Raw genomic sequence first — 23,248 nt, 5'->3', positions numbered from 1 at the left:
CACGTCCCGCACAGCGCGGGGAGGTTCCTCATCCAGCAGTGGATTGACAAAAGGTCTGCACGCCTACGGACGTGCAAATCGCAGTGCGAAATAAGGAAAGCAATTTCCCCATGCATTGTAACATTTGTTACGGCGGTGTCGGAAGCAAAGGTCTCGTAGTAAAAAAAAATAATAATAAAATGTTTTGATAACCACGGGACATTTCATTACGTACGCATGCAGCCTGAACCAGAATCGCAACGCGTAACAACCCAACGGCATTTGCCGTTGTCACGAAGCTGTGCTTCAGCTGCGCGTTTTTTGTTTGCACACAAAGCTGAAGCGTTTTGACAGCTAATTATATGATAGCAATATTTTTGACAAAAGAGCGCAAAATCGTGTGGCGTCCAAGCGGAGATTTGCCACTGACTCTTTATTCACAGAGATCCAGAGACTCATAAAGAACCACAGAGACCCACAGAGACCCATACTCAACCGTATGTGCGTATGTACGTTGAACTTATTTCTCACCGTACGGAGCCAACCGTGCTAATCGGAGGGGCGGGGGGACAACAACACACTAAACACAATAATGGAGTTCCAAAGACGATGAGTTTTCAACCTACAAGGAACAAGCATTCTGCCTGGCGGCTGCAGGTGCTGGAGGTGAGGATGCAGCCGGAGCCAGAGGGAGCCGAGACTCCCGATCCTGACGCGGTGATAGCGACCGTCTCCTCCTCGTTGTCCTCATCGTCCACGACTTCTGCTGCTGCCGCTGCTTCCGGTGCCGCCACCTCCTCCTCCTCCTCTTCCACCTTCCCCTCCTCGTCGCTTCCGCCCCCCCCGGCGCCGTCCGGACCCGGCCCGGGCCTCCCGGCGTCGTCATCGCAGCTGCCGTACCCTCGCGGGCACCCGTCCAGCGCCAGCACAGGCTCTGGCGACGGGGCGGTGCCGTCCCTCAGGTGCGAGATGTTAACCCCCTGGACCGGTGCGCAGGAGGTCGTGGGGTCAATCCCAACCCGGACGACGGCTGTATATTTTTTGGAGGTTGCATGTTCTTCCCCACGGTCGCGTGGATTTGTCTCCGGGTCCTCCGCTTCCCGCCCCCCCCCCCCCCACCACTCCACACTATGGAGTACTTGACTGCGATACATTTCCACGCGATCAGCCACTCTGTTGAGCTATCATTTGTTAAAAGAATATTTTAGCTAAGTTCTAGCTGACCCCACGTGTGCATTTCTCTGAAAATCTGGCGGTTTACTGCCACCCCCCAATAGACCACACTCCACCTCACTCCCTCGCCCCCCCCCAGGCCTATGCATGCCCAGCAAAGCGACACCCTACCCCGGTATCCTAAACCCGAGCAACCCTCTTGCCCGCGCACACCACGCAAATTCAATCTCGCCCCCCGCCCCCCGGATGTTTGCAAGTCGCCGTCGTTTCCGAAGTGCGCTGTCACCGGCCAGCGCAGCGCAGTTTTAGCGTTCCTTCTTTGTCTCGCCACGGAGCACGAAGTGGCACCGCACGCGCGATCCGTGTACCCGTCCCTGCGCTCTCTCTCTCGCGAGCGCTCTACGTGTCCGTGGGCGTTTCAGACACTCTTCGGACCATGCTCCCCCAAAATAACCGAGAGGCTCGCCGAGTAATCTGGCCAAAGCGGGAGTCACGTTTTGTTGCTGCTGTTGCTGTTGCTGCTGCTGCTGTTGCTGCTGTTGCTGCTGCTGCTGCTGCGTGTGCGCGCCGTTTCTTGGCCAGGGTGAAGAGCGAGGCCGTGCGCCAGTCGCCGGGCTACCAGGCCGAGCTCGTCGTGCAGCTGGTGTGGGCCGACGGGGAGACCTCGCAGCTGCCCACCAGCTTGGAGGTCAGCTCCGCCTATGGCCTGTGAGTACCCCCAGGGGACATCGAGAGATGGTCATCATAATTATAATGATGACAAATATTAATATTTACTCGTTATTTTTCCGTAATATCCCGCGGCAGAATCGAAAACGGCAGCCACAAAGAGGGGTTCGCTGTCAGAATCAAATTTTGTCACGGTTTTTTTTGCGTTTTCCTTGTGAAATTTCTCCTCCCTCTCCCTTTGCTTTCGATGAATTCCCAGCGGTGGCCACTTAGCAGAGGTGAAATAAATCTTAGGGTAAACACAACAGGCCGGCCTGGATTTATTATTTCCCCCCCCCCCTCCCTTAAAATCGTCTCACAACAGGGTCGATAACAGGCACGGGCTCGCGTGTAAACGCCTGGAGGTTTGGACCAGGGGCAACGTTGTGAAGAAGAACTGACGAGGGAGAAACGGGATGCATAATCCCTCCTCGTTTATTGAATCCTTCTCAACGCACACGCATGGGATTTCCCTACGGGCACTCTGTGAGTGTGTGCGATTGTGAGCGTGTGCGATTGTGCGCGTGTGCGATTGTGCACGTGTGCGATTGTGCGCGTGTGGGGAGTGGTGGCGCAGCTCTGCGCTATGAACACGGTGACTCGAGTTTTTATTTCCGCTCACGGCCGTCACCAGTGACGATTATCTGAACCGGTCCTGGACCTTCCCTAGGTAGACTCAGCCTCAAATGAGCAAATGGTGCAGTGTGGAAACATCGTCACTGGGGAGACAAAGGCGGCCGGGCGTGGTGCTGGCCGCCCACGACCTTATGTGCTGGTGCCGGCCTTCATAGGTGCTGCTCGCTAACAGCACTTGTTGAGGCTACTATACTGGGTGGATCTTTTTGTCTTCGTGTCTTTGTGTGTAAGTTGTATTCGTTTATTTATTGCAACGTTTGCCCGAGTGCTCCACAAAGCGTAGGGCCTTGGGCAGTGACAGAATGTGCCGACTAACTCCGCCCGGCCGCCTTTGTCACTGGGGAGCCAAAGGCGGCCGGGCGCGGTGCTGGCCACCGACCCCCTCGGGCGCCGTGTCGGCCTTCGTAGGTGCTGGCTGAAAGCACTTGCTTCTGAGATGTGCTCAGGCTACACGTGGGATCTTTGTGTCTCTGTGTGTGCCTATACTGTGCAGGGTGGCGCTGGGTACTTGCAGTGGCCTCGTCGTGGTGGACGTCCTGCAGAGGAGCATTCTTCTCAGCCTGAGCTGCCTCGACCTCTACGGCTCCAGTGACCCCTACCAGAGACAACCCAAGTCTCCACGCAAGAGCAAGCAGCTGGCTGCTGGTGAGATACCCTCACCGACACACGCTGTGTGTCTCGGTAACCACGCACACAAGAGTTAAGCTGTGCACGAGACGGGACGTGCATGTGCTTCGGTAATTCTTAAGCTACTCGAGTTGCCCGTCTGTTGTATGAATGTACTACGTGAACCAGCGACCTTGGACGCTGCGTACTCGGCTGGAGGCCCCCATTCTCTCATCGTTTTTGTTTCCTCACCATTGTTTGACTCGTACTTTGCATGCCAACGAACTTAATTCTTCAGGCACGTCAGCCACTGTCATCGTTATTAAGTTGTTCATTAAATCACGTACGCGTTAACCACTTATGTATGCAATTATCTAGGTGTGATTAAAACGTATAATGGTAATACTAAGTGATTTAAATGCAGTGTGCCAGACGTCCTGAAAGAGCAAACACACTCTCCCCCACTATTAGACTGTCTTTCAGAGGGTTTTTCTTGAACCAATAATTATTTTAATTCCAATACAATAATAGTAATCAATCAGTCATGCACACTCCCCAGAAAGACAAATATTCCCCCGTATAGCCTTAATGGACTTCTTGGGCAAGCGCTGTGAGCGAGTAGCACCTATGAAGGCTGGAACGGTACACCAGGGGGTGGGTGGCCAGCACCACGCCCGGCCGCCTTTGTCTCTCCCGTGGCAATGTTTTTACACACTGCACCAGGTACTCATTTGAGGCTGAATCGACCTAGGGGAGGCCCAGGACCGGTTCATATAATCGCCGCTGGCTTTCACAGCGAGCGGGAATCGAACCCGGATCGCTGTTTGTATTGCAGCGCTCTCACCACTACACTATCGCTCCCTACCAAAGATGACAAAGATCCCCCGTGTAGCCTTACCGGACTGTAGGGGCAAGTGCTGTTAGCGAGCATCTATGAAGGCCGGAACGGTACACGAGGTGTTGGGTGGCCAGCACCACGCCCGACCGCCTTTGTCTCCCCAGTGGCGATGTTTTACACACCGTACCAGGTACTCATCTGCTGAGATCCGCCCAGACACGTTTTGACGTGGGCAGAGATTGCGTACCTTGGAACGGCCTGCCGCAGGATCTGAGGGCATTAGATTCGGCGAATGTTTTTGTTAAACGACATCTTTAAAACGTAATATTTTCAAGAATGGCTCTTTATTCGGATGCCCCAATTGTGTGCTTATCATGCTTTTAAAAAAAAAATATGATACCGAATTCACTATAATGTTGCGTCTTTCTTTAACGTATCAATCTTATCGTTGTTAAACATGGGTCCGTCGCTTTAAAATATTCTTGTAAAAGTACTTTGCAATTGCACGCGATGCACGTCATTGTGCTAGATCCACGTGCACAACATTTAATTTGACTTTCCAACGATACCCACCGGATGCGGTGGACAACCACTGTGTGACACGGATGAACGGGAGGTAAAAACACGCTCCCCCCCCTTCTGCTTGTTTACTTAATGGGGCCCGAGAGGGGATTGGTTAGAGGCAGGGCAGTCGAAGGGGATTGCAGGTAGAAGTACAACAGTGGATGAGAGAGGGAAACGGGAGGATGATCGACGGGGTGGGACGATGGGAATCCGTTCGGAAAAGTGTGGGAAGATGAGTGGCTGGAGGGAAAGTGGAAGGTGAAGGAACCTTCGGGCAAGTGACTTGAGGGATACAAGTGGGGGGGAAGCGAGAGAGTTCGGGACGCTTGGAGCGAAAGGAATCCTTTAAGATCACCGTGTATGCCTCGAGCTGGAAGCAACAAAGACTCCTGCTGCTGAAGACTACTTTTGTCGGGTGTCACTACACGTGCCACCCAAAGCTGCCCCCTTGCTAATTGCCCCGTATTTTGTTGTCATCGCCGTCATGTGCAGCCGTGACTCACACGCACGCGCGCGCGCGTCATTGTGTGTTGGGGTTATTTTTTTGACCCAGAGCGCGCGGAGCGTCTTCGTGAGGCGTCGGCGTAATTGGGGTGACAGCCGTGCAGATCCCTCCGCACTTGGGAGATATTTTTGGTGCCTCCCACGGCTGTGAGCCCTAAGGCATCGTACCTGATCACCCCCCCCCCCATCGCTCCCCACCTGCCCTCCAGCTAAGGTGGCAGGGTGGCAGCAGTCGTCACGCTGATTGTGTCTCATAGTACAGGTAAGAGATGGAACGGGTGAGAGCATGAACAGGGGAGACCCTGGGCAGGTGAGAGCCTGGACAGGTAAGGGTCTGGACAGGTGAGCATCTGAACAGGTGTGAGCCTTAAGCTGCTGCTTGAAGGTGGTTGATGGTGCTTGGATGCTGCTGTTGCTGCTGCTGCGAATGTGCAGCAGTGGAAGAGAGAGACAGTTCCAGACGGCTGCTGGTGGTGCAGCTACGGAGGAAACCGCCCCTCTCAGCCGCAGGGGATGGCCCCGGTCGTGCAGGGTGCGATGAGCAGCAGCAGCAGGTCGTAAGATGAACTGCGTAGGACACGGCGACTTGCCCGGGGTACATTGGGGAGTGACAAGGGTGGAGGAGAGGTGAGGTAGAGATACCTTAGAGAGAGAGAGAGCACGATGGCACAGATGATCGCGATGTTGTACTTGCTACTCCTGGAGTGGATGGGGAACCAGTGGAGGGATTTTCAGCGGGGCCATTGAAGCCGCGTGACTTGTTAGGAATTGTCGGCACATCCATCGTTTGTTGTCCGAACCACGCATGGGTGGGCGGGGGGCATCGTTCTCAGCGATTCTAACGCCCCGCGGGTCACCGTTGACAAGAGTCACCCATGGCCCGTAGCAACAATGGCAATATCTTTAAAATCTTACCCTGCTATCTTCTCCGAGCTCTCCTTGCCTCGTATCCCGTAGATTGCATCGTCGCTTGCCGTTTGTCCGTCCCAGGCTGCCCGAGTGAGCTGCTTCACGGAGCAAACGAATGTTCGTTTTCAGTCACACCGTCGGCCCGCTCGCGCTCACGGCGGCACCAAACGGCTCCGGAAGACGTCTTGGCAGCTGAAGACGTCTTCGCAACCAGAAGACGCTTTTGCAATGGAAGACGTCTTCGCAACGGTTAAACCTGCCGGTTATATCCGCGGGCGGGCGGACGGGCGGGCGGGCAGATGTCGATTTGCGCCGTGGGTGAACCCGCGCCGAGCACGGTCGGCTACGTACGGCGCGGAAGAAGTTCCGCTATCTCGATGGGCGCGCGCGCGCGCCGGGTTCATCGCTGGGCGGCTCCTCGCGTTGCCGTGGGGGGGGGTCGAAAAAGAGACGCGGGCGGGCAAGTGAAAGCGATAGCTTGAAGAAGTCAACGAAAAACAGAGGAGGGCGCACCGCACATCTTCACCACCACTACCACCACCCCCTACCCCCCCCCGTCTTGCTGTGCGTAGGTAAACAGTCAACATGTTTGCGTTGCATCATCCGCGTGTGTTTTTTTGCTTCATCCGTCGGTTCTGTTTTTTTTTTAACCTCGACGTAACCCCGCCACCCACCCACCCACCCCGGATTCTAATCAAAGCATCAGACTGTGCTTCTGAAATCGCTTCAATCGGGCTTGCGCACCCAAAGGCAGGCAACTTGGGTGATCCAGCCGTCAGACAAAACCCGTACGTCTTTTTTATTTTAATTGATTTATTTCAGTTCCATGCGCGCGCGTGTGTGTGTGTGTCGTATTTGATTTCTCAGACCTTCTCTGCCTCAGAAGTGTGAGGCAGTTTCATTATTGTTTTTTTTAAACAACCGCGAATGGTTGGCTCTGTGGATTTGTCCCATGGGCTCACAAGGGCAAAGCTTCCCACAATGCAATGTGCCAGCAACATTTAGTAATTTTAATATGAATGAGTGGATGTATTCGTAATACTTTTCCATTCGTGAAGGGGTTTGTCTGTTACTCGTGAGCTACTATAAAGTACTTATTCAAATGTCCAGTTAACCCTTTCCCGTTCCCAGACATCTGAAAGTTTGCAGGGTGGGTGTCCGTTTAATATGAAAGCGGTGAGCGTTAATTTTATTTCGAGAGACGTAGCGCCTTTGTTTTTGTTTTAAATACATCGTTACTCAACGCTGAAAACTGTAGCGACACGACCGCTGGCGGCCAAACTGTGCCACACGCCCCTCCCGCATGGCCTTGCGGGAGCCTCGGTACTGATGAAAAATGTATTTTCTTTTAGTGTTTCTTTCTGAGTACCTTTAAAAAAAATGGTACTGGGAAAACAATTTTAAAACGTAAATCTCATCAGGCCGCATCGCGTGTTACAGAGTGCCGGGCAACCATTACGCCCGCGGGTGGCAGCATCCACTTCGGGAAGGGGAGGGAAGTGAGCAAAACTTTTCCCCCTGAATTGTTCTTCGGTCCGATTGCCACCCCCCGCCCCCCGCCCCCGCCCCCACCCCCCAGGCCTGGCTGACATCACAGAGGGTATCGGGGCCCCGGACACAGAGAGGAGCCGCTCGCCAAGTTCAGGTGAGAGAGCTCCGACATGACACGGCCCTCGGGCCACGTTGGCAGCCGAACGCCGTCTGTACACACGCACATGGACACACACACACACAAGGATCCCCCGTGTAGCCTTAACAGACTGTCGGGGCAAGTGCTGTGAGCGAGCACCGCTCAAGGCCGGAACGTTACACGGGTGGGTGGGTGGCCAGCACCACGCCCGGCCACCTTTGTCTCCCCAATGGCGATGTTTTTACACACCGCACCAGGTACTCATTTGAGGCAGAGTCGACCTAGGGGAGGCCCAGAACCAGTTCAAATAATCGTCACCGGTGTTGGCCGTGAGCAGGAAACGAACACGGGTCGCCGGTTTCACAGTGCGCTAACCACTACACTACCGCTTCCCCGGACACACACAGACAGACACACGGACACGCACACACGGACACACAGACAGACACACACGGACACACGTGCGCGCTTGTGTAGCACGGCACCCCCCCCCCCCTCTCGACTCCCCCCTACACGTCCGCCGCCCCCCCCTCCCCCCTCAAAAAAGAAAGCAGTCGTTGTGATTCGCGTGTCACAAAAAAAGTTTCATTCCCACACTCGGCGAGATTTCCCATTACCCTCACACCCTGGCGAGAGCCGAAAAAGCCTCCTATGAGCTACACATGTTTGCTGGCAGTTTCGTTGGAAGCGCACCGAATTACGGGTAGGCGCGATGGCATTTCGCACACGGCACGATGTGATTAATTGTATTACCAGCCCCGATATTGTTTTCCCGTAACTCCGTGATTGTATTTGTGGTTGTTGTTGTTGTTGTTTTTCCCGTCGAGTAGGAATGAAGTACGCTTCAGTTGTTCATTCGGCTGCACTCGGTTCTGATAAGCCTGCCGTAAGAGAAAGAACCCTTTGTAATTATTCAAACTTTTGCCACGGCCACACCGCGGACGACGCTGCTACGTTATTGAGCCGCTCGGCTCGATGCGGGCGGGCGGCAGTGAGTGGCGGGTCGCGACCTCGGGGCCGCGGCTTTAAACGCCGCACTGGTTGAGTGACGGTCGCTCAATCGAAGGTGGTGGTGGTGGTGGGGGCTCAATTATTGTTGTTGTAATTTTTTTTCTGGCTTTTCGGCAACGTGCCTCTGGCGCGTTGCCGAAAAGCTAAATCAGTCGGCAGCGTTGATTGGCTCTGGTATCCCGGATGGCTCTGTGGGATAGAACTGCCAATCGGCATTGCACATTCACGTGACGATCTGACCCATAGGGTAACGAATTATACACTATGTAACACAATTTTTGTTCCTGGGTAGTAAGTTTTATTTCCTAATTGCTTATGCTTAAAAATAAAATAAAATGCTATTATTCCCCACAAATTTTGCTTTTGCGACCAGGACAATGATATTTTGAAATGTACCTATTTTCAATGAGAAAATGGGAGAAATTTGTGTCTTTTCGTTCACATAACATCAGAAAAAACAACATATGAATCTAAATAAACATGTATTTACACTAAAGTAATACAAAATGACTACAAAATATTTAGAAATTTAGTAGTTTTTCCAGATTTACGGTTATATTGTAGATCATTTTCACGAATCAGTCCCCAAATGTAGTCTCCCATCATGGTCTCGTTATACTGTCCTTGGTAGCGACATTCAAAGTCCATTATATCCTGGTGGAAGCGCTCGCCTTGCTCCTCCGAGTACGCTCCCATGTTCTCCTTGAATTTATCAAGATGAGCATCAAGGATATGGACTTTGAGGGACATCCTACAGCCCATTGTGCCGTAGTTCTTCACGAGAGTCTCAAACAGCTCCACATAGTTTTTGACCTTGTGATTGCCCAGGAAGCCACGAACCACTGCGACAAAGCTGTCCCAAGCTGCTTTCTCCTCACTAGTGAGCTTCTTGGGGAATTAATTGCACTCCAGGATCTTCTTTATCTGTGGTCCGACGAAGACACCGGCTTTGACCTTTGCCTCAGACAGCTTAGGGAAGAAGTCTTGAAGGTACATGAAGGCTGCTGACTCCTTATCTACAGCTCTGACAAATTGTTTCATGAGGCCCAATTTGATGTGCAGTGGTGACATCAGCACCTTCCGGGGGTCCACCAGTGGCTCCCACCTGACGTTGTTCCTCCCCACAGAGAACTTGGTCCACTGTGGCCAGTCCCGCCTGTGGTAGTGCGCCTTGGTGTCCCTGCTGTGCCAAAGGCAAAGACAGCAGGGAAACTTGGTAAACCCGCCTTGGAGATCCATCAGGAATGCCACCATTTTGAAGTCTCCGATGACCTCCCAGCCGTACTCATCATATTTCAAGGCGTCCAGTAAGGTCTTGATGCTGTTGTAATCCTCTTTGAGGTGCACCGAGTGAGCCAGGGGAAGAGACGGGTACTTGTTACCATTATGGAGCAGCACGGCTTTGAGGCTCCTGGATGAGCTGTCAATGAAGAGACGCCACTCATTCTGGTTATAGGCGATTCTGATTGACTCGAACAGACTGGTCATATTGTGGCAGAAGCAGAGCCCATCTTGACGGGCGAAGATGCTGCAAAAAGGTTGGTGACACTTCCTCTGATCTGCGACTTCACACTTTCATCCAACAAGTTCCACTGCTTGAGCCTAGATGTCAAAAGCTCGGCATTGGACTTGCTGAGACCAAGATCTCTGATCAATTCGTTGAGGTATTTTTGGTTGGGGTAGTATGGGTTTCTCTCTTCAGCTCCACCTCTGAAATTGTCATCTGGATCTACAACATCTTCCTCGCTCTCTAACTTGCTGCTCTCTTCTAAAGACGGCTGCTCTCTCTCCGGAGGAGTGGGTACGGGGAGCTCATGGCAGCGTGGCACCGGGGCTATGGATGATAGCAGGTCCATTCTTACCTGTCCCACGTTTGGAAGGGTCCACCATGCAGACGTAGCAGTTGCTTGAGTGGTCAGTGGGTTCCTGCCAAATTCTTGGAATAGCAAACTTCATGGCCCTCTTTTCCCATCTGGGCCATCCTACAAAAATACATTTATTTCACCCATGACTCATAGGTAAGAGATTATCGCAACACTTTTTCATGTATGATATATTTTTTCAATAACATTGAAAATTGTAAAACATTTTAAAATTAAAAACTTTTACAATAAAAAAATTACATCATTAGACCTCGTTTGCCAGTACCAAAATATAATAATAGGGGTTTGTTGCCAGAAAAAAAAGGGGAAAAACCCCTATACTTACAATAAAAAAATTGTTAACAAATTTCATGAAGTAAAATTCCGAGCAAAAATTGTCCATCTTACTTTCCAGAGGTTTTTTTTACATTGCTCGCAGGTGAAATGGGGTGCCGAGGGTTTGTCTTGATCCCCGACAGGCATGCCGAAATATGCCTTGTAGGCCTCACACATCTGGGCAGATTCTTCCACAAGTACTTTTTCGCTCTTGTCTTGATAAATTGGTCGCAGACATAGCAAAATGCGTTTGCCAGATGCTTGCAGCCTCTTGATGCCATCTCAGAAAAATGCAGATACAGTGAGGGAAAAAAGCATTTGATCCCCTGCTGATTTTGTACATTTGCCCACTGACAAAGAAATGATCAGTCTATCATTTTAATGGTAGGTTTATTTGAACAGTGAGAGACAGAATAACAACAAATAAATCCAGAAAAACGCATGTCAAAAATGTTATAAATTGATTTGCATTATAATGAGGGAAATAAGTATTTGACCCCCTCTCAATCAGAAAGATTTCTGGCTCCCAGGTGTCTTTTATATAGGTAACGAGCTGAGATTAGGAGCACACTCTTAAAGGGAGTGCTCCGAATCTTAGCTTGTTACCTGTATAAAAGACACCTGTCCACAGAAGCAATCAATCAATCAGGTTCCAAACTCTCCACCATGGCCAAGACCAAAGAGCTCTCCAAGGATGTCAGGGACAAGATTGTAGACCTACACAAGGCTGGAATGGGCTACAAGACCATTGCCAAGCAGCTTGGTGAGAAGGTGCCAACAGTTGGTGCGATTATTCGCAAATGGAAGAAACACAAAATAACTGTCAATCTCCCTCGGCCTGAGGCTCCATGCAAGATCTCACCTCGTGGAGTTGCAATGATCATGAGAACGGTGAGGAATCAGCCCAGAACTACACGGGAGGATCTTGTCAATTATCTCAAGGCAGCTGGGACCATAGTCACCAAGAAAACAATTGGAAACACACTACGCCGTGAAGAACTGAAATCCTGCAGCACCCGCAAGGTCCCCCTGCTCAAGAAAGCACATATACATGCCCGTCTGAAGTTTGCCAATGAACATCTGAATGATTCAGAGGACAACTGGGTGAAAATGTTGTCATCAGATGAGACCAAAATGGAGCTCTTTGGCATCAACTCAACTCGCCGTGTTTGGAGGAGGAATGCTGCTTATGACCCCAAGAACACCATCCCTACCGTCAAACATGGAGGTGGAAACATTATGCTGTGGGGGTGTTTTTCTGCTAAGGGGACAGGACAACTTCACCGCATCAAAGGGACGATGGACGGGGCCATGTACCGTCAAATCTTGGGTGAGAACCTCCTTCCCACAGCCAGGGCATTGAAAATGGGTCGTGGATAGGTATTCCAGCATGACAATGACCCAAAACACACGGCCAAGGCAACAAAGGAGTGGCTCAAGAAGAAGCACATTAAGGTCCTGGAGTGGCCTAGCCAGTCTCCAGACCTTATTCCCATAGAAAATCTGTGGAGGGAGTTGAAGGTTCGAGTTGCCAAACGTCAGCCTCGAAACCTTAATGACTTGGAGGAGATCTGCAAAGAGGAGTGGGACAAAATCCCTCCTGAGATGTGTGCAAACCTGGTGGCCAACTACAAGAAACGTCTGACCTCTGTGATTGCCAACAAGGGTTTTGCCACCAAGTACTAAGTCATGTTTTGCAGAGGGGTCAAATACTTATTTCCCTCATTAAAATGCAAATCAATTAATACAATTTTTGACATGCGTTTTTCTGGATTTTTTTGTTGTTATTCTGTCTCTCACTGTTCAAATAAACCTACCATTAAAATTATAGACTTATCATTTCTTTGTCAGTGGGCAAACGTACAAAATCAGCAGGGGATAAAATACTTTTTGCCCTCACTGTATGTATCCATTTAGGCAGCTGGAACTAAACTGAACTGGTGGGCTTAAGGCCCCTATATTTTTTCTACTTTGTATATTACTGGAAAGTTCTAGAATGTTCTAGAAGTTGATCCAAGTTTACTCAGCACTGAATCTATCTGGAATGTTCTGGAAAATAGGTAAATTTCAAAATATCACTGTCCTGGTTACAAAAGCACAGTTTGTTGGGAATAATAGCCATTTTCTGTACTTTTGAGGCATACAAAATTCGAAAATAACACTTACTACCCAGGAACAAAAAAATAATAAAATTGTTACACAGTGTTATTAATGGGGTGGATTATTAACTTTGCTTTGTGTCCTGGTCACCAAAGCAAAGTTTGTAGGGAATAATAATAGCCATCTTCTGTACTTTTGAGGCATAAGCAATTGGAATAATAACACTTAGTACCCAGGAACCAAAATAAATGTTTTGTTACACGGTGTTATCAATCGCAGCAGTTGTCGTGCAAGCCTCGGGTGGAATTTTTGTTTTTTATAATTAATCCCTTACAGTCGGGAGATCTGAGTCGAGTATACAGTATACATTTAGTTCTTCTTATTGCAGTTTTACCACTATGATGATTATTATTATCATCATCAATGCGACTAAACTATGATTTAAATTTGATGTGTTTGCCTTTTTAATCAAAAATGCAATGCGGGGGTGCATTTTCTTCACGAGAAAATGTTTGGTCCGCTGTGTAAATTACTATTCCCGCTCACTGACTTCTGAACAAACTACTATACAGTATATACACACACGTACATATTTATCCTACGTCTATTTCATTTCGAACATTCCCATTGCACTACTGCTTGCTCTCTTTTCGTGAGACTTAAACGAAATTGAAAATGCAGAGAGAACGATTATGTAATTGGCCAGGTGTTGTGCACGCGGTTTGAAAAAAAACATACACTTTGTTGTTCCTGCATAAGTCTTCAAGCGGCCCTGCTCCCGTTAACAATGAGCTACACACAAATGCAAAGATCCCCCGTGTAGACTTAACAGACACTCGGGTAAAGTGCTGTGAGCAAGCACCTGTGAAGGCCAGGCACGGCACACGAGGGGGTGGGTGGCCAGCACCACGCCAGGCCGCCTTTGTCTTCCCAAGTGGCTGATGTTTACACACCGCACCAGGTACCCATTTAAAGCCCAGGACTGGTTCAGCTGATCGTCACTGGTGTTGATCTTGAGCGGGAATCGGGTGGCCAGGTGTCCTAGCGCTGGTCGCTAACCACCGCGCACACACACACACGAGGCTCCCCGAACGGCATTAGTCACCGTATTGTTTGATAGGGCAGATGAAGGTTTAAACAAAGTGACTCAGGGCGATGAGTCATGTTTCTCATACTCCTCAGTGTTGCATTTCTTGGTATCTTTCCTTGAGGAAAGTGGCCAATTAAATCTGAAGACGGTCGGCCTTGCAGACTGCTGGCAGGGATTAAACTAATGATTGCTAATTGCTAATTCGCCTCATTGTCGAGCCCGCACCTTTATATGCGCGTCTTTTTGTTGTTTTGAAGAAAAAGCCACCTTCTGTCACAGCTACTCGATGTCACGCTGTTAGACTGGTCACACCCCCCCCCCCCAAACAAAAAAACCACATAAACGCACACAGCTGTTGTGAGAGTCGTGGATGATGAAAAGGGAGCCGCTTGTGTTGCGATCGAAACGTCGTGGGTTCTTTTTGCTTTCTTCAATTTTAAATGTATTATTTTTTATTTTAAATATTTTTTATTTCAATTTCATTTCATTGTTTTTATTTGTACTTTCTATCTGCGCGACTTTACCGAGAGAGAACCAAGAATGTGGGAGCCCGGTAGGTAGACGCGGGGTTTCCTCTGCAGGCTGTGCACGCTCGTGGGGTTTCATTTCTCTCCGTTAAGCATCATCGGCCGCGCCTGTGCGGTTTCTACGGATTTTGCAAACTGGCCCCCCGCTGCCTCCCGTTGCTGACGGATATTTTCCAAAATACTGCACAGACGGACTGAAATTAATTTCTACACGTACGAGCATTTTCCGCCCCACCCCCCCACCCCTCTCCGATGTAATTCTGTAAGTGACGCAGACTTTGTGCTGACCCATTGCCCACAACAAAGTTGACACAGGGCCGCAGGGTAAACATGCACCAGGATGGGGTCATGTACACCTCATATATTTGTGAATGACACCCAAGTGTCCCAGATTTCTCATCTTCCCAATGGCCGTTTAATATGCGGCGACTAACCTCCAATTAAATACCCACGCATCTCGAAGCTCGTGGTAATTTGTTGCGCGATTGATGGGCAGTTATGCATCGGTGTATTGGCAAAAATCGCTGGCCTTTTGTTAAGCTCCGTGTCTGCGATGAGCTCACCCGCTATTAAGCACTCGCACAGTTCCAGTTAACGGACGCACTGTTAACGCACGGTTAACGCACTTACTCTCTCTGAACGAGGTGTTTTCCTCCTCATTTGCCGCTCATTTGTCCTCTTAATGGAGAGGGTGCTGCCACGCTGACTGGAGGAAGCTGTTCCTTTAGGGGTCCCTGTGCCACACTGTGGATTAATTGAACGCAATATGAAATGGTTACAAGATACAGAAGTGGGTAATAATACACCTTCCCATATCCGTACTGCAACATTAAAAAATAAAAACATTCTTTACACGCGTGCCATCAGCCACCACGGCTTTCTGGGAGTACGTTTTTTTTTTCTTCCAGCAGCATTGTTTTAATAAATAAGACACTCCTGAACGTAAATCGCTCCCAGAAGGCCGTGTGGCCGATGGCGTGTGTAAAATTAAATCTCCCTTTGTGTTTTTTTTTTATTTTTCACGTGGAGGAACAGATATGTGAAGGAGACGCAAGCGATTATTCTTCTTCGTCTATTATTCTGCCTCACTTGGCAAGGAATTAAGGCTGCGACGCATGGACATTCGATAGCTTTCCCTCTCACGAAATCCATCACGATACATCGCAAACTGTGGGTACGGTAGAAGCACAACGTCGGTACAACGTCACCTATCTGGCTGCCACTTATCCGCCCCCACTTATTTGTGGCCCACACTCCCAAGTGTGGTGTCCGCGCGTAGTATCACAGTAATCATCTGTAGATATTCACAAATGCCACCTTTTTCACTGACAGCCACACATTCTTAATCCTCCGTACATTCGCTCTCTTTCAAACCTCAGGAAGGTTTTGTGGCGTGTTTAAAGCGGCTTACTCTTTAAATTTGTAAAGTGACTTACTTGTGCGTGGTGTAACTGTCACTTTATTTTGATGTTCACATATCCGACTTTTCACATAGCTGCCTATACCTCCGTTCTCAACGCTTCGGATATTAGACACTGTACTGTACTGCCAAGTGCCCTGACCTCTAAACTGTCTTTTTTTTCTCACGTTAAAATGTCTTAACTTTCTCAAATGCGCAATTGGGCCACAAGTATCTTCACTGGCAGTTCATTGCCAGTGGTGGAAAGTCCTCATTCCCATGGCGAGGGGCAGATCATCCAAAAGGGTAAGCACAGGTGACCACTCCCACCCAGTGAAGTTTATGCGTAGGGCATCGATAGGGATTGCGACATCACAGGACCGTGAGAGATGGAGACGGCTTAGGGAGGCCTTCATCCAGCAGTGGATTGATCATGGCTGATCATCACGATGATGGGGGAGGTTATTTCACCAACTCCAGAGGAATGGTGGTAGTGGTGATGATGATGATGTTGTTATTTGCCGTCAATTGACCCTGGTCAGCATTTGAACTCAGGCTCTCACTGATGAGAGCCTCTGCCTGCTGTTAAATCAGGCCCGAGTTACGTTGTGACACGTATGCTCCTCAAATTTCCCCACGGTTGATTTGGTTTCGCCTATCGCCGGGTGGGTTACGTTAATTATTGCAACGTCACGTCATCTCGCTCGTAAGTTTAAATGTTTGAATAAAAAAAAAACAAATCTTGACAATTTTTTTTAAAAAAATTTCTTTGTTTCTGCATTTTCTGCGGCATGTTCGTTCCTTGACTCTTCATGCATGTTCAAGTGCTGTATTGCTTTTTCTCTTTGCCGCTACATTTTCCACAGTAGTGCGATCACGAAGATGGAGTTTTGTTTATTTAACAGGTACATCTGTGCCCTGGTATACGCTGCCCGTGTATACCATACCACGCTTGTTGCCGTGTGTTTGTATTCTCACCGTGCAACAGAAAGTCACAAACTGGCTTCTCAGGAGGCGAGCACCAGAGGTTCCTGGGGCTGAAAATCTCTCCGCTTTGTCATTCTTCTTGCATGAAAAAAAAAACTTTTATCTGAAATTATAGAGCAGTCTGTGCCTTTCAGCCAGATGACATTCTCACGAGCGAATTAAATACACAGATGGGGAGGAGACAGAAGGATGTAAAATTATGGACATTTTATTTTACTGTCACGCCTCGGCAACGATTGACATGATGATAAATTTGGCGTGAACGTGGTTTTCCATTGGCAGATGTTGGTACGCAAGATAGTAACGCTGGTCGGAGCCGGTTTTGGTGAAGGGAGTCACATTTTGTCTCGACTCTTGCTAACCACTCCCCTGGTGTGGCCGCCCCTATCCAGTGGAGCTGCTCAGGCTTACGAAGAAATGGGACATGGAGCTTCTCTGCCACAACAAGGCAGCGAGCCACTGACGAATTATGAAAAAAGAATAATCATGTTTTTTAAAAAAATTATATTTCAGTAGGAGCCCGGTACAAAGCAAAAACCGTGATGCGGGGGTGGGGGGGTACAGAAACTGCGCAGACAGAAGTCCCGAAGGCTGTGCGCCTGGGTTTAGATGGGGAGGGGGGGGGAAGATTGGGCTCGCTGCTGCCCCGCCACGTGGGGACCACGAGTGGGGCGTGCGTATGCGTGTGTGTGCCTGTGTGTGTGCGCGTGTGTGTGTGTGTGTGTGTTCGCGTGTGTGTGTGCGTGTGTGTGTGTTCGCGCGTGTGTGCGTGTGTGTGTGGGCCTGTGTGTGTGCGCGTGTATGTGTGCGTGTGTGTGTTCGCGCGTGTGTGCGTGTGTGTGTTCGCGCGTGTGTGCGTGTGTGTGTTCGCGCGTGCGTGTGTGCGTGCGTGCGCGTGTGTACTTTTGTGTGCGTGCGTGTCTGTGTGCGTGCGTGTGTGCGCGTGTGTGCCTGTGTGTGCGTGTGTGTGTTCGCGCGTGTTTGCGTGTGTGTGTTCGCGCCTGTGTGCGTGTGTGTGTGTTCGCGCGTGTGTGTGCGTGCGTGTGTGTGCATGTGCGTGTGTGTGCATGTGCGTGTGTGTGCGTGTGTTGACGTGTGTGCGTGCGTGTGGGAAGGTGAAGGTGAGGGGAATAAGAGCTTAAGGAAGGGAGTAGAGGCAGTGCGGGGGGGGGGAGTTATGGATGAAGGAAAGGGAGGAGCACTTAGGAATGAATCACTTACAAGCGCTGTGGTGAACTTATCAACCTGTCATAGTTTCGTAGGGCGCTAATTAACTCCCGCCCATCCCTGGAGGAAGGGCGGGAGGCATTCCATGCACCTCTCCCCGCCGACCTGCCGGAGTACCTCGCACCTCGCTCCACAGAAATGGGGAGCGTGTGGCCTCGAACTCCCGTTCCCTTGCCTTCACGTTTGTGGCTTAAATGGCGTGGAGGGTACCGTGCCATTGTTTCCATGAAGGGGGACGAATGACTCATTGATATATATGCAGGGTGCTTTAAAAAAAATGTTAAGACTTCTGAGAATTTGCAACGATACCACAATAAATGTGCTGCCCCTGGGCTCTTGAGACCACCTGGAGATGATTCCAGGCACGCGTTGACAAGGATGGCGAACAAGTGGAGACTTTTTGAAGCCATAAACATATATTTCTTATCACGTTACAGTGTATTATCCGTTCTTTCTCCATTAAAAACGATAGTCCCATGTAAGTGTTAACATTTATTTGAAGCAACCTGTATATACACACCACATTTAAAAATCAATTTAAATAGCGTAACGATGTAAATGCTCGCCCGTCGCATTCGGTGCATCTCGGGCAGGAATGGGGAAGGCCCTTGCGTGTTCTTCGCGGTGCCCGTAATTTTTGGCTTGTTGCTGCCCGAATGAATCGTGAAACGTTGAGGCCGAAAATTCACCGGAGACGTTTTTTTTGGCAACTCGTTACAATTTCACGGAATATTTGCCCACGAGACTGCGGTAACATTGCAGTGGCCGCACACGCAAGCATGGCGCTACACGGACACCTCCGATTAGCCGTGACGCTATACCACACCTGCGATTTGCACGGTTGGCTGCGTGTGGCGCGAAAGAAATTCAACATACACACGCGCATACATACACACACAGCCCTTTTGTCAATCCGTTGCTGGATGAGGGCCTCCCCATGCCATGTGCCTCTGTGGGGGTCAGTTGACCGTCACCCGCCACCCTCGTTTGCCAGTTGCGGGTCCGCTGCTGGTGGGAAGCGTGGACACGTGACCATAGCAGTACAGCAGAGCGTATTGTGTTTCACTGCACTTTGCTACCCACAATGGAGTACCGTGACCCATCCCACGGTGGTCGCCCACCAGAGCACCGTCCATTCTCAGCGCTCAGCTTCTGAGATCCGATGGGATCGTGCAAATCTGAGTGATTTGATCATGGGCGATTCCATCTCCTTCCTGGCGATAGCAACAACTACGAAGGGTTGGATCGAGCATAGACATTCAGTGAATGTGCATCATCGGATGCTTAGTGAACTCTCGCCGTCTCACCGACGGGAAGAAGTGAATATCGGTGTTGGGAGGGGGGGGGCGACCGTTCGCGATTATTTTTGTTGCGTGGAGTACGCCCTGGCACAGCTGCAGCGTAGATCGTCCCGTAATCATCGCCGCCCGTGCATCAGATGTTGGATATCCCGATGCGGTTGATGATCCACGCACTGCCGCTGGATCGGTAATACATGCACGGGAACCCCTGCAGCTTCATCTCGGTCCCGAGCTCCAACGACTGAATTGATAAACGTAGAGGAGTTTACACAAGTGGTCCTGAGAAGCCAGTTTCCTTCTTTTTGAGCACCCCCATTACTATTCCATCCATGTACTTTATTCTTTTTGTTACTTACAAATCAGGGCGCGATAAAAAAACGCCGCAACCCGCGGCACCGCGGCCGAACCGTCGGCCCCGGTGCCGCGCGCCTCGCATCGAGCGCCGCGGTCCTCGCTGTCGTCACCCACCGCTCGTGTCTTGACGGGCAGGGCGAGGAGGTGGCTGCCGGGCGTCTTCTGTTGTCGGCGGCGCGTAATGAAATGTGCGTTTCGCCCCGTGAGAGATTCAACTCCCGATCCTCCGCACCACCCCCCTCCCTGCCCCCCCCCACCCCCCAAGCAGTGGGAGGGGTCAAAGGGCACGCGTGCTGTGCTACTGCGATTCGTGACACATTCGCAAAGCCGCGCCTAACTTTTCAATGTACACGTTGATCTTCTTTCGCACCTTACGTAGCCAACCGTGCTAATCGGAGGTGAAGATCTCTTGTAAGCCGGATTTGTGCATTGCCAGTGAAACGTATTTATAAAATATAAAGATAATACAGCTATTACAAGTAATACATCTATTTTCAATTAGGTAATGTAATACATAAATGTTGTACGTGGTTCACATATTCATGCAATATTATGCTAATCTGGAAATGAATTAAGCATGGAGATTTTTAATATTTAGCATAAATGCTCAGGGCACATTTTGTATGCTGAAACACAACTCTTAATTACTGTAATTGGTTAGTTTAATTATGCATGATGCTTACCATTTTGTTCATATTTTCTTTGTAAATAACGATGCGTTGGAATGCTGACACCCACTCACTTTGGATTAAAACTCATTGTAAGTGTAAATTTTAGTTTGTAAAAAAATCGCAACAAATATCCTGTACACAGCACGTACATTATCCAGAAAGAATATGAATTACGACGATAAGAGTCTATTTATTTTCTTTGTTTCTCTAATAGCTTCACTAATTCGGAGAGGTGCGTCGTTATTCAACTTCGCGATGCAACATTTCCCCTGGTTACCATCCAGGTAACCAGCTTTGACTGCTCATAAATCGTCGAATGAAGAAGAATACCAAATGCGTGGGTTATCTCTCCTTCCGTCCTCACTTGATTGAGAGCAATTGCGATGCTCTTTGAAGGCAAGATGATGGCTCCCACACGATGGACATATCCTTATGGAAACCTTCCATTTTAACAAAATGGGATGCCACACAAATAGGAATGTGCAACTCACCGAGACTACGCATGAAGCGGGGTTTGGTACTCACACTTAAGGACGACATCCTGGCAGTACCCCGTGTACATAGCAGTGGTTTCCACACTGCACTAAGCACCAAATGAGCTCAGTTACCAAACGGTCTGAGTACGATTCTGGCTTTGTCCCAACATCAGTGGCGAGTGATACCTGAACTGGTCCTTGGGGTCACTGTAACCTCTAGCAATCTCAGTCCACCGCCCCAAGCCCTCCCTGGAAGTGGCAACAAGAGCTCTGAAGCTGAATGTTCTGTTGGGAAAGCAAGAAGATCTACGCGCGGGTTTCCAAAGTACCCGCGCGTCTCCTGGAACACCCATGGGGTGGCGTTTTTATTCCCCTGGGGGTCTATACAGGCCCCATGATCGATCAGGTGGTTGGCGAACGAATTGTGCTCAAGAAGAAGGGCGATTTGCCCAACATTTTTCCTATTTATATATTTGTTTCCTTTTAAGACCACAGTTAGGTTAATCCTCTTCATCCCCTACGGGGCATAAGGCCACAATGAGTTCCCTCCACGTCTTCCTGCCCTTGGCAACATGTTGAGCCCTCGCCCCGAGAGAGGTTGATCGCTGCCAGCTCCTCCTTCGTGGTCTCGCGGCAGGTGGCCTCGGGTCTCCCAGGGATTCCTTTTGCCCGGTGGTGTCCATCTTCGGGCAGTTTTTTGGTATATGGTCCTAGTCCATTCTGAGAACGTGTCCGGGACATCTTGAGTCGCCGTCTCTCGATGCCTCGCGTGAATTTAGTCCACAGTGTCTTTGACCCAAAATGTGTTGAGCCGGTGGTCAGGTGCCTTTCGGAGTTGACCACTAATATCCACCTCCGAACATCCTTGGAATGCCGGAAGAGCTCGCACGTGATCCGCACCGGCCTGTAAGAATCTGTGGGGGGAGCCCTTACTGTGTTCACCGTCGCTAATCCATTGCCGTGCAAACTCCCAGTCATCCTCACAGCAGCAGCAGCAGCGGCGGCGGCGGCGGCGGCTTTTAGATAGCCATCGAAAAAAAAACGGTCACAGGCATCACAAATAGACTTCTGCGGCCGTCTGGAACGCTCCTCCTTCCGAAATCATAAACCCACTGAGAGTTACGCACTTTGCAATCATAAAGATTGACCAACTCAGTTCTTCAGAACTGCTTTTTGCGTTTAGTTTGTTGTTCCTCCCCCCCGAACCTCCGATTTAGCACAGTTGGCTACGTATGATGTGAAAGGAGTTCAACATACAGTATGTACATACATCGCCAGTGGCGCAGCTATCGAGTGTGCAGGCAGTGAAACTGCACCGGGGACCCACGGGCTCGTTGGAACCGAGGTCCCTGGCTACCGACTGCTACGCCGGCGTCATCCACGAGTGAGGACCCTACAACCCCTTGTTGGACGTGAAAGATCGCTCGAAGCTTGCAGCTCCAAAGGTGCCCTACTTCCGTTTGCCTCTCTTTGGGCGCCACCGAAGCAGTATTAAGAGCCGAGTGCCGCAACCCCCCCCCCCCCCCCCCGACGTCCGTTGTTGCCGGGTCGGTTTTTCCCATTGTTGGCATCTTCGACGTGAGCTTGGAGTCGCCCAGCGACCACGGCGTGGTTCCTTCCTGGCCTCGAGCAACGTCAGCCAGCTCGCATGGACCCCCCCCCCTCCCTGCCTGCCCCCCGTTAGCTCAACGACAAACCCCGGGGGCAGGACACGCGACGGCGTCGGGGCCCTGGGAATTCCCACGTAGCCTCCACCGTGGCTGCTGTTCTGCACGGTGGAGCGGCGATCGGGCGCGCAGGCGATGCAACTGCACCGAGTGTCCCCCACTGACCGGAGTGGCCCAGGCGCTGGGCTACGACGCTCGGGGGGAGGAAACGAAACTAAAACTGCAAACTATATTTAGTTCATTTTATTTTCACCGGGCATGTGCCCGCCAAGCTGTGGAGCTCTTTTTTCAGAAGTGTCCTGGCCACCAACGAATGGTGGCTCAACGAAGTGGCTCATCATCATGTGGGAACGTGTAGCAGGCAAATACTCGAAACGTACGTCGATTCTAAATGTGGAGGGGAAAAAACCGGAGGACCCGGAGAAAAATCCACGCGACCACAGCGAGAACATGCAAACTCTAAATATACAGCAGCAGGCATCAGTAGCGGGATCGAACCCACGACCTCCTCTATACCAGGCGAGGGAGTTAACATCTTGCACCAGGGCCCACACAAACCACACTACGCCACTGGCCACCATAAACACGGAGAAGGCCGATGTCTCGCTGGCAGAAAATAGGTTCATCGTCTCCTCCTGGAGCTCTGCTGTACAAGAAGGACCTTGCCTGCCCTGGTATGCAACTGCATAACCC

The 23,248-nt window shown here is 50.2% G+C and overlaps 1 protein-coding gene across 9 annotated transcripts in view; it reads left to right on the top strand.

Moving 5' to 3' along the window:
- Positions 1 to 23,248, top strand: part of LOC116955617 (syntaxin-binding protein 5-like) — a 223,376-nt gene that overhangs the window by 148,677 nt on the left and 51,451 nt on the right. For 4 of the 9 annotated variants that reach the window (XM_032976781.2, XM_032976782.2, XM_032976778.2 and 1 more), the window contains exons 16-19: positions 637 to 941; positions 1,735 to 1,860; positions 2,990 to 3,141; positions 7,497 to 7,562. In XM_032976781.2, the coding sequence (XP_032832672.1) occupies positions 637 to 941; positions 1,735 to 1,860; positions 2,990 to 3,141; positions 7,497 to 7,562 (649 nt within the window). Of the gene's footprint in view, positions 1 to 636; positions 942 to 1,734; positions 1,861 to 2,989; positions 3,142 to 7,496; positions 7,563 to 16,738; positions 16,778 to 23,248 lie in introns of all 9 variants that reach the window. The other 5 variants (XM_032976783.2, XM_032976776.2, XM_032976779.2 and 2 more) reach the window with 2 other exon arrangements.

The sequence above is a fragment of the Petromyzon marinus genome, chromosome 60, assembly GCF_048934315.1.
Source record: "Petromyzon marinus isolate PM22_M1 ecotype Great Lakes invasive population chromosome 60, UKy_Petmar_22M1.pri1.0, whole genome shotgun sequence".
NCBI lineage: Eukaryota > Metazoa > Chordata > Hyperoartia > Petromyzontiformes > Petromyzontidae > Petromyzon > Petromyzon marinus.
Note: the sequence above shows the minus strand (reverse complement) of the source record. Positions and strands in the feature narration are given on the sequence as shown.